This window comes from Sinocyclocheilus anshuiensis, unplaced genomic scaffold (genome assembly GCF_001515605.1).
Source record: "Sinocyclocheilus anshuiensis isolate Anshui unplaced genomic scaffold, SAMN03320099.WGS_v1.1 scaffold553, whole genome shotgun sequence".
Lineage (NCBI taxonomy): Eukaryota > Metazoa > Chordata > Actinopteri > Cypriniformes > Cyprinidae > Sinocyclocheilus > Sinocyclocheilus anshuiensis.
In genome coordinates, this window is record NW_015539821.1 from 514,781 (window position 1) to 530,893 (window position 16,113).

The 16,113-nt window shown below is 35.2% G+C and overlaps 1 protein-coding gene across 1 annotated transcript in view; it reads right to left on the reverse strand.

Annotated features, from left to right (window-relative positions):
- LOC107684124 (vesicle transport through interaction with t-SNAREs homolog 1A-like) overlaps positions 1-16,113 on the reverse strand; it is a 133,237-nt gene that overhangs the window by 96,002 nt on the left and 21,122 nt on the right. The window contains exons 4-5 of the mRNA XM_016480337.1: positions 13,338-13,358; positions 6,673-6,757 (exon numbers count right to left, since the gene is read on the reverse strand). Of these exons, the coding sequence (XP_016335823.1) occupies positions 6,673-6,757; positions 13,338-13,358 (106 nt within the window). The remainder of the gene's footprint in view (positions 1-6,672; positions 6,758-13,337; positions 13,359-16,113) is intronic.

Here is a 16,113-nt window from a genome sequence, read left to right on the forward strand (position 1 = left end):
GCCTCGCTGACAAGGCACGATTAGGAGAGAAAAAAAAATCATTATTTCATCGCCTTTCATCCGCCGGGGGGTTTCACGATAAACAGCTCACCCGTAGGTAGATTTACAGAGTCGAAAACCTTATATTACGCTCACGCACACATCCCATCACTTATATACATATTTCTTTAAATCAATGTTTTACAAGAGATTTACATTGTGTATTCATATTTAAAAAGCTCTAACATATATAAGTTCAAACTTCTGAAGTACAGGCTTAAGTTGTAGCCCAAAAAAACATACATTTTCAATGAGAAAATGCCCTCATTACAACACAAAAACCCACCATTGTCTTTAGAAAATCCACTCGAGCTAAGTTCTCCTTTCTGCATATCTGCAAACTCTACTATTGAAATATTTAACTCTTGTGGCTCTGCTCCGTGAATCAAACAATTATCAAATAACGGCATATTCTTTTTGAAACACAATACGGCATTCAGATTTCAGCAAACTACAAAAACCCAAGTTATTTGGTATGCTATACCTTGAGGAAATCCCTTCACCAAATTGTCCTCATTAAAGAGAGAACAGTAGCGATGTGCTGAAACTTTAAACACGACTATACAATGAAGGAAATCAACTGGAACAGCTAGGCTGAAATAAATAATAAAAGGCAATGAAACAATTAATTACAGAGGAGGTATTACTTGTACAGCAAACTGAATTTAGTGTGATCAAAAATATTTCTTTAACCAGCACAAACAGCTATAAATGTATTATTACTATTGTTATTATTATTATTATTATAACTAAATATTTGATTTTAGTTGAAGAGACTACGCAAATATTGTTTATCAATAACAGCAACTTTTCAGCACATTAATGAACATATTGATTTTCATTTTTACTTTATTATTATTATTACTAGTATTATTATTATTATTATTATTATAACTATTACCACAAAACTTTAGATTATATAACTAAATATATTCTTTTAAGAGATTACTGAAAATACATATTTAAAAAACAGTACATTATTGAACGCATTCAATTTCATTTTGGCATTTTTAATTTAGTTACTATTATTATTATTATTATTACAACATCGCTTTATATTATATAACTAAATATTATATTATTTTAAGAAATTATTGAAAATATTAACAACTTTTCATTACATTATTGAATGCGCTCACCTTAATGTTGACCTTTTTTATTTTATTTTTATTATTGGTATTAAATTATACTGAATAATAATAATAATAATAATAATAAACGTTTAAAGTGCTTAAGAATAAAAGGCCATGGCAACACAAAGAAATGACGGTTAAGAAAAAAGGGAATTCCATTCAAAGAAACAAGTTATCAGTTTCATAAAATGGCACAAAACAAACAGAAAGTGTTGAGGAGAGAGATGAAGGACAGAAAACGAAAGAACGGTAACATGGAGGAGAAAGAAAAAGAGCTAGAAGCAGTGAAACGGAGAGACGGAGACAATCGCGTGTCTTTTACTGGGACACTCTGACACCCATGGACTGACACAGCATGTCTTAAAGCCGTGCTCATGCTCAAAAGGAGCAGCGTTTCTTCATGTTTACAAAACATATTTATTTATTTCTTCATTCGATCATTCATTTTGTTATTTATTTCTATCGGGGGCACTCTCGGCTCCTCCGTAAAGCCTACGACAACAATAACTTCTCTCCCCCCTCGCATGCTCTTTTAATACCACTGCAGAAAAAAATCAAACCGCTCTCAAACAAATTGATGTACTCTTTAATACAGTCGTCACATCATCACAGGGTCCTTGCGTCGTCTGCCTTGGTGACAACTGCAGGGCTGCTTAGCTTAGCCGCCATGGCTACTGCTTTGTTGGTCGCTTCAATGATTTATCACAAAAAAGGAAGGAGAGAGAGAAAGAAAGAAGGGCCTCGCGATTGAGTCACTGGCACCTTTGATTGACAAGGCCTAATCAGCTTATCTGGGTGCTAATAAAGATGATGGCCTGCAGAGACACTCTCTACCTGGCTCTGCGTGAACTTTGGGCCCTGGTGAGGGCCCCAGGGGCCAGGCCCCGACCCACTCTGCTTATCTAAACACTACTGAAATCAATCCCTAATGAGCTGGTTTCATTTTGCCCCATCGATCCGCTGCCGCAGCGGCTATTGCGTATTCAAAGGCCACCGCTCTGCTCCTTAAGGACCCTGTTCTCGCGGCTCGTTTGTTTATATCGGACACTCCGTTAAAATTAATTTTGATTAATTAATAGATTTTGAGGTCATTCTACAAACTGACTAAAATGTTTTCTTAGGAAAAAATACAACTAAATATTCTGAAATCCTTCAACAACCCCAAATGTGACAGATAACAAAAAATTTAATTCTTCAAATAACAGAATTATACCCCTTAGGTATTTTATTTTCCTCCATACAAAACATCTTTTGCCCACTTCCTTGGCTTTCATAAACAGCCAGGCACTTCTTTGATTAGGGTTTATTTAACGCTAGTGAGCTCTGGGACATCTCTGATTTAAATGCCTTTAAATTGGCTGCTTTGCTCCCTCCTACTGTACTTCAGGCTCTCTTCAGGCCGGCGTGCCTCTGGTTCAGGCAGCTTTAAAGTGGGTGCCCTCTCCTAATGAAGACCCATACTTTATTTATGAGACAAACAGTTTGGTAAAAAGCTCTGCATGTCCAGAGAGCACTCTCAATATCTCTCTGAGGGCTTGGAGTGCTCCTGACATGCTGCTAGTGCAGGACTGAATGCACCACACACTAAAACACCCTTAAAAACACACACACACACACACACACACACACACACACACACAGAGTCTCCTCACTGACACAGTGTAGGTGCGATCAAAAAATCAGATTCAAATTACATAATAAATAAATAAATAAATAAATACAATATGGAGGATCCTCACAGTTTTACTACAAACCTAGGAGATTTTTGCATTATAATAAAAAAATCCAGGTTTTAACAGTTGTTTTATATTACAAATTAATTTTAAATAATGAAAATTAAATCTTAAGCAGTTTTGTGCATTATTAGTGCTCAGTGCTTATTTAAATAAAGTGATGCAAATGATGAAGAAAATGTGATCGTAACTATGGAGTAAATGTTATAGTAATTTTAAAAATATTTAAACAATTATTTTAATTCTAAATATGCTATTACATTAAAGACTTTACAAGTATATATATATATATATATATATATATAAAAATACTCTATTACTTTATATTTATAAAATATACAAAGTAATGATAAAATGTGTAAACAAACGTACGGCATGTTTAGATTTTAAGTAAGCTATTATTTAAAGATTTAAATGTATTGTTTGTGTTTGTCTGGGTGTGTGTCTTAAAGTAATAGCATAGTTTAAGCAAAAACAACATATAAAATAACTAATTATTATTTTATAAAATAGAAAAACTATATAAAAACATATAGCAAATATAGAAATATAAAATATATTTTAATTATTAATTTATTATTAGTATTATTTATATAACTATTTCTTCTCTATACTAATTTTAAATTGTTTTGTTTTGTTACAGGAAAGCAGAAACCCGAATTGCCGGCGCTGTAGCAGGTGTGGATTGCCGCTCGAGTGAATTTTAGCACATGCTCCATAAACTCGCCGATCCGCCTCAGTGTGACACAGAGAGCGAGGGTCACCGCCGCAACCCAAACAAAGCGCATCCCATGTTACTCCTCAACAGCCACCAAAGCAGGTCTGTGTTTACCCCGACTCTGTGCGAGCGATCACTGTGCATTTTGCGCACGGTTGCTGTGCCCAAATCCCAAAAGTACAGGGTTTGTCCTTTTTGGGCCACTTCAGTTTAGGACTACCTGCCGCTACGCTTTTAAAATGCAGGTGTATGTGTACTTGAGTGTTGGAGTGGTCGGTGGGGTACGGGGTCAGGGATTAGGATCACAGGAGTGAGACGCACAGGCCGAGTTGCACTTTAATGCGGTTAGAGAAGGGCTGAGTAAACAGGCATTCTTCTGTGCTTACGGCTCCCACACTGAGAGCAGTGGAAGCGGTGCAGCATTGTGACGGCTCTGAGGCAAAAACCGTCCTTTATGGGGGAAAACTCCTCTCAAAGGGGGTCTGATCCCACCATTGAAGTGTATGGGCTTCCGCTTTGGTATCTACTAGAGAAGCAGGTAATTCAGTTGGGCAGACATAAGTAAAAAAATATGTCTGAATAGCAGAAAAACAAAGGGCCTTCATTCGGTGAACTGAATATATATATATATATCTAGAGAAGCTCAGTTGGGCAGACATAAGTAAAAAAATATGTCTGAATAGCAGAAAAACAAAGGGCCTTCGGCCTTCAAACTGAACATACATACATATACATATACATACATACATATATATATATATATATAAATCAGATTCAAATTACATAATAAATAAATAAATAAATAAATACAATATGGAGGATCCTCACAGTTTTACTACAAACCTAGGAGATTTTTGCATTATAATAAAAAAATCCAGGTTTTAACAGTTGTTTTATATTACAAATTAATTTTAAATAATGAAAATTAAATCTTAAGCAGTTTTGTGCATTATTAGTGCTCAGTGCTTATTTAAATAAAGTGATGCAAATGATGAAGAAAATGTGATCGTAACTATGGAGTAAATGTTATAGTAATTTTAAAAATATTTAAACAATTATTTTAATTCTAAATATGCTATTACATTAAAGACTTTACAAGTATATATATATATATATATATATATAAAAATACTCTATTACTTTATATTTATAAAATATACAAAGTAATGATAAAATGTGTAAACAAACGTACGGCATGTTTAGATTTTAAGTAAGCTATTATTTAAAGATTTAAATGTATTGTTTGTGTTTGTCTGGGTGTGTGTCTTAAAGTAATAGCATAGTTTAAGCAAAAACAACATATAAAATAACTAATTATTATTTTATAAAATAGAAAAACTATATAAAAACATATAGCAAATATAGAAATATAAAATATATTTTAATTATTAATTTATTATTAGTATTATTTATATAACTATTTCTTCTCTATACTAATTTTAAATTGTTTTGTTTTGTTACAGGAAAGCAGAAACCCGAATTGCCGGCGCTGTAGCAGGTGTGGATTGCCGCTCGAGTGAATTTTAGCACATGCTCCATAAACTCGCCGATCCGCCTCAGTGTGACACAGAGAGCGAGGGTCACCGCCGCAACCCAAACAAAGCGCATCCCATGTTACTCCTCAACAGCCACCAAAGCAGGTCTGTGTTTACCCCGACTCTGTGCGAGCGATCACTGTGCATTTTGCGCACGGTTGCTGTGCCCAAATCCCAAAAGTACAGGGTTTGTCCTTTTTGGGCCACTTCAGTTTAGGACTACCTGCCGCTACGCTTTTAAAATGCAGGTGTATGTGTACTTGAGTGTTGGAGTGGTCGGTGGGGTACGGGGTCAGGGATTAGGATCACAGGAGTGAGACGCACAGGCCGAGTTGCACTTTAATGCGGTTAGAGAAGGGCTGAGTAAACAGGCATTCTTCTGTGCTTACGGCTCCCACACTGAGAGCAGTGGAAGCGGTGCAGCATTGTGACGGCTCTGAGGCAAAAACCGTCCTTTATGGGGGAAAACTCCTCTCAAAGGGGGTCTGATCCCACCATTGAAGTGTATGGGCTTCCGCTTTGGTATCTACTAGAGAAGCAGGTAATTCAGTTGGGCAGACATAAGTAAAAAAATATGTCTGAATAGCAGAAAAACAAAGGGCCTTCATTCGGTGAACTGAATATATATATATATATATATATATATCTATATATAATCTTATGCAGGGCAGGAATTTAAAAAAATGAAGCACGGGCTTGAGAGGATCCAAAATAAATGAAACTAAATTTTTCAGCAGAGGATGCAGATTGCATTTATGAATTTGTGAGTTGTTCTTGCGAGACATCAAACGCCAGTGGTCTGTGCAACCCTTTCTTGATTTGAATTATTAACTGTGTCGACGTCGCACACAAGCCACCCTGCCATTATAGTGTAAATTAACAAACTTTTCAAAACTAAGACAGAAGCCAAAGAAAGCCAGTAGCTTCTTGAAGAATGAGCTTTGATACGTCTCTGAGGAATACACTCTGCTTCAACAACACGGTGACAGCCAGGCTAAAAAAAAAAAGACTGCTGATTCAATCTATTTCAGATCTAAATTAGTTCATTTTCTTGTATTTAAAGATAAAAACTAACCTTCAGACAGGAGCGAATCAGATGACGTCTAAGGTGCTTTATTTAGAAATCAGTTTATTAAAAGATCTCGGTCTTTATTTAGCTTGAAAAATTGCAGGATGGTGGAGGCAGGCTGTTGTTGTTTATTCTAGTCGACACGCCATCATTTGGTACCCATATTAAAAACTCTTTCTCTCTCTCTCTCTCTCTCTCACACACACACACACACACACACACACACACGCACAGGTAGGTGAATGGAAATAAGGTGGTGTGTTTTGTGTGAGCCTAACAGTACTGCGGCTGCTGCTCTACACCTCTCTCTCCCTTGCTTCTCTTTGATGTGCTCCTGAAAATGTCACCAGTCGTCAAGGCGTTTTTTTCCCCACTCTCTCACTTTTTACCGCACATACGAGCAAGACAATTTGCTGTCGCTCACCCCCCTACCCAGAATGCCTACCGGTTTCCACTGCTATCTGGTAGCCAGCTTCCAGCCTCCGAGATGACCTTTCCAGCTTCTCTGTGTTGTCCAACAGATGTGCTCTCTGAAAACAAACCACAGATGGAAAGAAAACAATGAGAGTGATTGAGAAGACTGGGACATTATTTACAGAGACCTATTCAACACACAATAATAGACACACTAGGACAAAAGGGTACAGACCACTTAGTTTTAATTTAACTTATACATTGATTTGAGAACATCTAATTATAAGTTGCGTTTTCATAAATTGGACTGATCTGCATGCAAATTCCAAAGCAAAAAAAGGACGGAGCTCCAATCTAACACCTTTCTTTCTTCTTAATTGAGGCTTCCTTCTTGCAGTGGCTTTGTTCTGAAGGTGTTGCCAGATATCATTACATCACATTTAAAACCAGGGCAAAGATTAGCATGGGAGGGATGGCTAATTGAGCTGTAATACATTTTCAAATGTTGCTTCAGATTACCCAATATCTGTTAGTCTGACAAGGTCAGGATGCCACCATAAACCTTGTTACACTATGTTATTTATTTGTTGTGTACACTCTCACAAATAAAGGTTCTTTATTGGCATCTACGGTTCAATGAAAATCTTAAACATCCATGGAAGCTTTACATAGCGCAAAAGGTTCTTTATAGTAGAAAAAGGTTATTGAGATTATTAAAAAGTTCTTCACACTAAGAAAAAAAAATGGTTCTTGCAAGAATTGTTCCATTGAAAGTTCTTTGGGGAACCCAAAATAGTTATTTAATGGCATCAATGTGAAAAAAAAAAAACTTTTGGACCCTGTATTTTTTAAAGTGTATGCTGACACTTTAGTCTAAAACACTTGCTGGTTTCTCTACAGTGCAGTTTGGATGTTTTAGGGATCACTGTAAATAATGCAAACCAACAAGGTGTGTAAACTTTTTCAAGGAAAGGTTGGTTCGTCTTGTGTTGAGTTACAAAATTACAAAGTCAGAAGTCATAAATGTAAGATTAAAATGAACATCATGGTCAAGGGTCAGATGCATTAATATTGCACACTGTGGGCAGCATTTGATGATGCCATACTGAAAACACTGAAGTGTTCTCAGACTCATCTTTTGAGAACATAAAATAACAACAACATTAAAATACAGTAAAATAACAACGGTGTGTGAAATATTATTACAATTTACAATTACAAAAAAATGTATTGTAAAATAAATAATTAAATAAAAATTGAATATATTTAAATATTCCTGTGATGGCATATGTGATGATTTGGTGCATAAGAATCCTTTCTTAATATTATAACAGTTGAAAAAAGTGCTGTTTAATATTTTTGTGGAACTTCATAATAAGTAAAAAAAAAAATTGTAAAACAACTTACTGACCCCAACGTTTTGAATGGTATTGTATTTGATATAGAACTAGATATCTCATAAAAGTAAATATAGAAGTGCTAAAAATAAAATACAGTGGGGTCCAAAAGTTCACTTGTAAAAAATATATTTAAGTGAAAACTTAAATTGAAAAATTAAAATGAATTTCAGAATGTCTTTAGTTTGTCCCCATTTTTTTCCCTTTAAAACCTGATGATCGTGTGATTCAGCATGATTTGAGAATGATCCAAAGAGCATCTTGTGCATCAATGGAACATTGCCAGTCAGTACAAAGTTGTTCACATGATCAATGTCACAAATTTACACTTATGTATTAGTGACTTAAAATTGTTCAGAATCTGAAATATTTCTCATTCATTTCACATCATATCGTTTCTTTGTTTAAAATTTGGCACAATCCTAAAACTTTCTTAAAACTTAAGTCTTAAACTTTTGAACCCCATTGCAGATACTAAAAAACTAAGATTCGTGCACTATTTTCTGGCAAGTCATATCATTTATGACTGTGAGCACTAAATGAGACCACTGCATTTCTATTTGTAAATACATACTAGAGAAAGGCAACTATATTTCTAAAGGACGTTAACCTTTATTCCTATTTACATGCACAGAAAGAATAAAGACAGCGGAAAAAAAGCGAGAGAAACAAGTTTCCAGTTCTAGTTAACCTGTCAAAATACATAGCGGCTAATCACTCCAAGGAAATTAAATGAAAAATAGACGACATTCCACTTTTCAAAGTTTGACAATCACAGAGAAGGGAAAGAGAGAGAGGGAAAAAAAACTGTCTGAACATTTTTCTTCTCCTCCTCTCGGTTGACAGATGTCATTTAAAATAGCTGAAATACTTTTTAATAGTTTAAGGGAGGGGGTGTTAGTGGGAAATAGAGGGAGGGAGAGAGGGAGAGAGAAAGAGGAGAGAACGGGGGTGGGAGTGCATATGGGGAAAAGGGAGCCATCTCTGCCTAATGAGCCCCTCTGGATCAGCTGAGATGGAGGGGACGTATTGACATGCACCGCTTAAACTAATACACCTAGACCAGGGATGTGCCTGTGTGCCTGGAAGCACAAGGCAGCCGGGGATACTGACAGAGTAGCTCGCTCCCCTGTCTTCAAAGAGCTCAAGTGATTAGTATGTTATCATTACCATTCGAAACGTGATTTTCCTATTCCCTCTCGGCAAAGGTGACACGTCTCGGGGAGACGGCCAGCAGACTCGCGCGCCGGAAAGCCACTTCAAAGCTTTTTCTTGAATTTCTCTCCCTCGCTTGTTCTCACTCCCTCAGTCGGTCTGTTTTTCTGAGGGAGGGGGGGCTGTTGATGTCTATTGTGCACGTGTGTGGGGTGCGGGGGAATAGGGGTGACACACACCGAGGTAACAGCGAAGGTGGCCGTGTAGGTGCAGTGACGACAATGGCGCGACTTCCTGAAAACGTGAAAGAATCACCTATCAAAACGAATTACCTTGCTCCAGCGGATTTGTTTTCGATAAACGTCCCACGTTTTGGATCCAAATGCACCCGTAAGGAGATGATTATGAGTAACAAAGCACGTTAGACATATCAGTTCATATACTTCAAACAAAAAGTCCTAGATGCATATCGCTCACTTTCATAGACCAAAATGACCTGAATAAAAGAAACCTCTTTTTTCTTGATTTATTCACTATTGGAGCGGCAGGACTGTCAAAATTTTCTCTCTTTTTTGGTCTTATGGAGTTCAACAGAAGCTTCTTTTAAAGAGGGCATGATAAATATTGGTGCGCTTGCGACCGCCTCTGCGTGCGCCCCTTCTCATTTGTGCCAATGTATGTATGCCTTTTTATCTGACACCTACTTTTTCCTACAAAGACGTTCTTAGATACTATAAACGAGAATTTTTTTTTTGTTTTTTTTCTTAGTCATTTCTTTTTCTTTTGTGAAGAACTGCACTTCAGTTGTAAGTTATTAACGTGGAACCCAGGAACAATGCGAATGTGACTCAAAAGAATCGTCTTCCCTTCTCTCAAATCAAACACAAGCGCTTACAATCGCAATTTTCTAAAGTTTTTATGATTCCTTATTATTTCAAACAGCTGTGAATAAGGGTGCTAAATATTTAAACATGTTTTCCAGCTGAGGAAAAGTACAGTTTTAAAAACAGGCTAAGTGTGTATAAGCTGCACGGGCTTTGATTCAAATTCAGTAAAATGGGAGAAGAAGAAAAAAACGTGATTTAAAAGCAGCTATACACATATAAGTGTATACACATTCTGGGGTAAAAACAAGGGGCGGCTGAACCCACTGAAGGTGTCTTTTGACCCAAGGCTGAAAAAATGCTATACTCCCATTTTGTTTGGCCATGTGAGAAAAACAATAACAAAAAAGGAGAAACACACAAGTCAAGGTAGCAAAGAACGCAGAACTGTGAGGGGCTGTAAATTATAAATGCAGGAGGTGGTGTGGCTCCACAGATGGGATTATTCAGCAATAGGAAGTGAAGAAATCTAAACAATATACTGATGTTCACTCACACACACACACACACACACACACACACACACACACACACACACACACACACACACACACACAAGTCTACAAAGATCCTCCAAAGCAGAGGCACTACTGAATTTCTTCTTCTATTTGAGCTAAGATGATCTTCTAGCATGCTCTGTATTGTTTACTTGAATGTTTCTGGTGTAGCTTTGAGATGTGGAAGAGTACAGAAAATTATCAGGCACTTCAGATCATTATATTTGAATTTGTGTTGTTATTTTTTACAGTACATAACAGGATGACACATACTTACAGTAGTTATGAATTAGTAAAATGATGCAAGTGTCGTTTTACTTTCATAAGATGACAGAAGCGAAGATAAGGTTTTTCATTTTTCCACCCATAAATATTTAATGCACCTTTACAATTTCTCCAAGATAGAAAGGATCAGAAATTTGCATTGTAAATACTGTTATCTTCAAAGATAAGCAATCACTTACTAAACATCTTTACAAAGGCAGGCAGAAGCATGATGCAGTGCTATCCAGTCCTCCACTGAGAGGAGGCTTCCTTTATGAATGAAGATCTTTAGATATTGTAGTCTGTGTGTGTCTGCATGTGTCTATGAATAGGGCAATCCCAAATCCAAACAACAAAACACACACACACAACCCTAGACAGGAGATGAAGATACCGGCGAGCGAACCTACACACAAGCATACGCAGATCGAGACGACGGCCTCTTTTGCCGTAATCCACATACATGCTCACTTCCAAGTCAGATGAATGGTACAAATACAAAAAGACATTACAAATCGTCCCCTTATCTCGAACTAAAAGGCAGGCTATTGCATTCTCATCCGCTGAGTGGGGGAAACGTCTGTGGGCTGCTTCCTAATGGTGCACAAAGAAAACACGGCAATTGGCTGTAAATCCACAATTCTGTTATATTTAAAGCCATGTATGCTAATAAATTACTGGTAAAAGCCAAAAAAGTGTAAACAAACACTTAAATATACTTCATTTTATATGGTGTAAATGAGTTTAGGAGTTTAGGTTAAAGGAGTTTACACCTGCTGCATACTACTTAAGAAAATACTTCAAAGTATTACTTTCAAAATAAATGCTCTGTAAAACATACTACAAAGGTGATCTAATTGCACATATAGATGAAATTAGCACTTAACATTGTAAAGTTTGGGGATAGCAAGATTTTTTTAATGTTTCTGAAAAACCGTGCCTTATGTTTATATTAAAAGACTGCATTTATTTGATCAAAAATACAGTAAAAACAGTAATATTGTGAAATATTATTACAATTTAAGAAAAATGTTTTAGATTTTAATATGTTTCAAAATGTAATTTATTCCAGTGATGGCAAAGCTGAATATTCAGAAGCCATTACTTCAGTGTCACCTGATGTCTCCTATAGAAATCATTCATATATCTTGATTTGGTGCTCAAGAAAAATTTATTATATCAACGTTGAAAACAGTTGTGATGCTTACCATTTTTGTGGAAAAGTTTGTAGGATTCTCTGATTATAAATGTCTTTACTGACACTTTTGATTAATTTATGCATCCTTGCTGAATAAAAACATTTTTTTTTTTTAAATAAAAACAAAATTTAAAAGATCTTATTGAACCAAAATTTTTGGACAGTGTTTTTATCGCTAACTAAACTTATTAGAAACCTTTTTCATTATAAAGCTGTAAATAAAGCCAAAATAAATAAAATATAAAAACTTTAAAAAAATGTTACAAGAAATGTTGACTTAGTAACTTACTGAAATCAAATCATTTTAAGTACTAAATTGACTAAAACTGAATAAAAAATGAAATCTAAATCTAAATATATAAAAACTAATAAAAATAAAAACATGACAAAAATACTCAAATTAAACTGAAAACCCAAAATATTAAAAAAGCCATTTCAAAATATTAACAAATAATATAATAGTAAATAAATAATAATAAAAAAAAAAAAACTATCAGTAGTGTACTTAATTCACAAAAAAATTTAAACAAATTAATGTTTTATTTTATACTGGAGGTAGCCTTGAAGAGGCCACTGTTTGTAAACTAGGATTTACACTAAGGAAGCTGGGTTTAATTTATCTAGCATGTACAATGATTTAATAAGACTATTTAAATATAATCTTTAACAAATCTCAAAATTAATATAGATTTTAACTGATTGTTTTTTAGTTTACAACTTATTTTTATTGTTTCATTGTTTAAAATTTAAGACAAAATAGCACAGAATATAATATCAGCCTTATAAGATGCATCTGTGTTCAAAAACAGCTAGATGGTTAAATGCAACTGTGATATTTTAACATTTTTAACTTGACATTTTTAATTAAATATATTGTTTAAATATAGTCACAATTTTACCATGCAGACTACTTAACAGCTAAAGCACAGCATGCTAATGGGGGAAAAAAATAGTGTTAACCTCACTAATCAAATAGTGTTGGACGAATAGTTGACCATCATGACCCATCACTAAAAGAGAATAAAAGCATATCCAGATCTCCAGATAACAGCATGTCTCATTGCGTTTTCATTTTGGGTGAATGTTTTGACAAGCTGATTAAATCTTTTAAGGTTTGGTGTGAAACAGCTTTGATTCATTTCCTCATAGAGCAGTATGTAGAAATTAGCCTAATTTTGAGCTCAATCAAAAGAGACTTTAAAATCAGATTAGGCCTTTTTTATTCTGACGAAGGGGGAAAATGAATGGAGGATCCACGGGAAAAAGAGAAGACCAAAACGGGAAGGAAGAGCAGCACTTACCTCTTCACGTAACTTTATCAACTGCCACATGAAGGCACAAAATAGAGGGAGGGAGGAAAAGAGAGGGAGGGAGAAAAGAGTATGAGATAGATAAAAAGCCGAGACATGGCAGGAAGCAGATCAGTCATGCGGCTGGGTACAGAATTAACCTTGACGATTTATATGTTTGCATGCTTAGCATTTAGAAATCACAGACAAACACATTAAAAGAAGCTAAACACGAGACTTTTTTAAACAAACAAAGATCAAGTTCTCATGCTGTCACATTAAACAAAGAGACTGGGAATGGATTTCTCAACTCACGACATCTAAACTATCATCATCAAGGAAGAGGGGGAGAGAAACAGTCACATCACAGCACTTGATATGGCATGAGGGGGGAAAAACACTAGCGTTTAAGTCGGTACAGTAATACAGATTTCGTACAGTAAGAATAGAAGCTTTGAGGTTTAGGCTTCTTAACAACAACTCCGCAGGATTCCTACTTCTGGGCTAAGAAACAGAAAGTGACACCAAGCAATGCTCCTTTTTATTATTACAGGACGTGCACATCATTTTTGACTTGCTATCAATGTCAAATTAGAGTGTATTATGCATTAGGCCCATGAGGGACGAATGTGTATACATAAACATAAAGCCAAGCGGTTGCACCTTATTATGGAAACAACCCACCATGGAACAAAAAAAAAAAGAAATCGCATGTATGGGTAATTCATTTTTGATGAAAGGGAATTGGGTAGCACTTTAGTACAGGGACCAATTCTCACTATTGACTAGTTGCTTATTAGCATGCCTATTACCAGCATATTGGCTGTTTATTGTGCCCAATACCTAAACTTAACAACTACCTTACTAACTATTAAACAGCACCAAATCAGGAGTTTGAGGCAAAAGTCAGTTAATGGTTTGTTAATAGCAAGAATTGGACCTTAAAATAAAGTGTGACTAGGAATTACATATTAAAACTAGTAAAAGAGAGAATGCATGTCTTGCTGTGAATCCAGTGGCTCTTGAAAGAGGCTAACAATTTCAACTTAATCAAGTACGTTAAGCATTTAAAGAAGCTCTTCGTTACAGCCTCTTTATGTAACACAAGCCGTTCTCAGCAAAAGGTGAGTTGCTTATCGGCAGCACGCAACATATTCAGAAGAGGAGGGGAAGGACAAGTTTCTTAATTTGTCAGCCATTGCAGGTGATTTTTTAATCTCCATTTCTTGCCAGAGATTAAAGGTTAGCAGATCTAAGGGGAAGCTCTGGGCCATTATTAAAGGCCTCTCATCTCTTTTTGTGTGCACTGGTCATTTTGAATTTCGCTATTTTTAAATCATTCTCTATCATATCAGAAAAGAGACAGAACTCGGATCATGAATTATAAACTTAATACCTCACTCAAAAGGCAGAATCTATGTGGTGGTGGCCGCTGTCAGTGGGGACGGCATGATTCAAATCTTTTTCTCCCATATGCCGTGGGTTCACAACAAAGCTATGGTTGAAGCTCATCTTGAAGTATGTCAGTAAATCTAGGAATCCACTTTTTCTGATATAAAGTACCTGTTGCAATAAATAAATAAATAAATAAATATATAAAATAAATAAATAATAAGGACTAAAAAGAAAAGTAAAAATCATTTTTCAAGTTCATTTAAAATTAAAATGTAGGAAATAAAATTATTATTATTAAAAATAAAATATAAAAATGAAATACAAAAAGTATTTTAAAAAAATAAATCATTGGGGTCATGTGCCAAAAGAATAAAAGTTACATTACATATATCCTAAAAACACAATAAGCATGCTATGGTAAAAAAAAGACATTTAAAAAAAAAAAAAAGGAATTACAATAAAATAGTTATAATGATTAAGTTAATCTCCAATATTAAGTAGAAAAAAAATTAACTTCTACAATTAGAACCAGGAAATAAGTCAGGCCACATTGCCGCTCCTAGCTGTGTATTATTTTTGTATCTTTATTAATGCATTGCCTGCATTATTCAAAAGGCCAATGTTTGTGAATACGCTATAGAAGTGGCTATTTAGGTTTGCTGTGAGCCCACCCGAGCTAAACACAACCCTGCAGACCAATGAACACCAAACAAACCTTGTTCTATCATATTTGTGCTGCTTGGACGATTGCGAGTCCTCGCTGAGGTTTTACCAGGAGAATCTGGAAGACTTTAAGCTTGCTGTTGTTCTTTTCTGCCGTGTTTTTCCTCTTTAAACCAAACCAGACAACCAGTCTTTTGTTGCTTTACCTGAACTCGCAAGCATTTCTCGAGAAACGGCAAAAAAAAAAAAAAAGCTTAACCCCCCCCCACCCCGAAATTGTTTAATTATGTTGTGATGAGTTCATTCCTTCGCTTTTTTTTTTTTATGTGGTTGTTATTCGAAACGGCACTGCTGCAATTTTTCTGTTATGATAATCAGCGGATTTTCAAACAAAGATTTTTTTTTTTCCAATACGGAACTCGATACAAGTGGTAATCTGCTTCCTTTGTAGCCTGTAAAATCTGGTCCACGCCGGCTCAAACCTGCCCAATCTCTCGTGGCCATGCATATTTAAAATGCATGTGTCAAACGGATACAGAACATAAATGTCTATGAGATTATTTTTTCCTATTTCATGGAAAATGGGATACAAAATAAATAATGCATTTATAATATAATATATATTTTCAATATAATATAATATTTAAATACAGATATATAGTACATTGATATAAATGTTAATATTAATATAATAATTTTTATAATTTATAATGTGTGTGTGTATATGTGT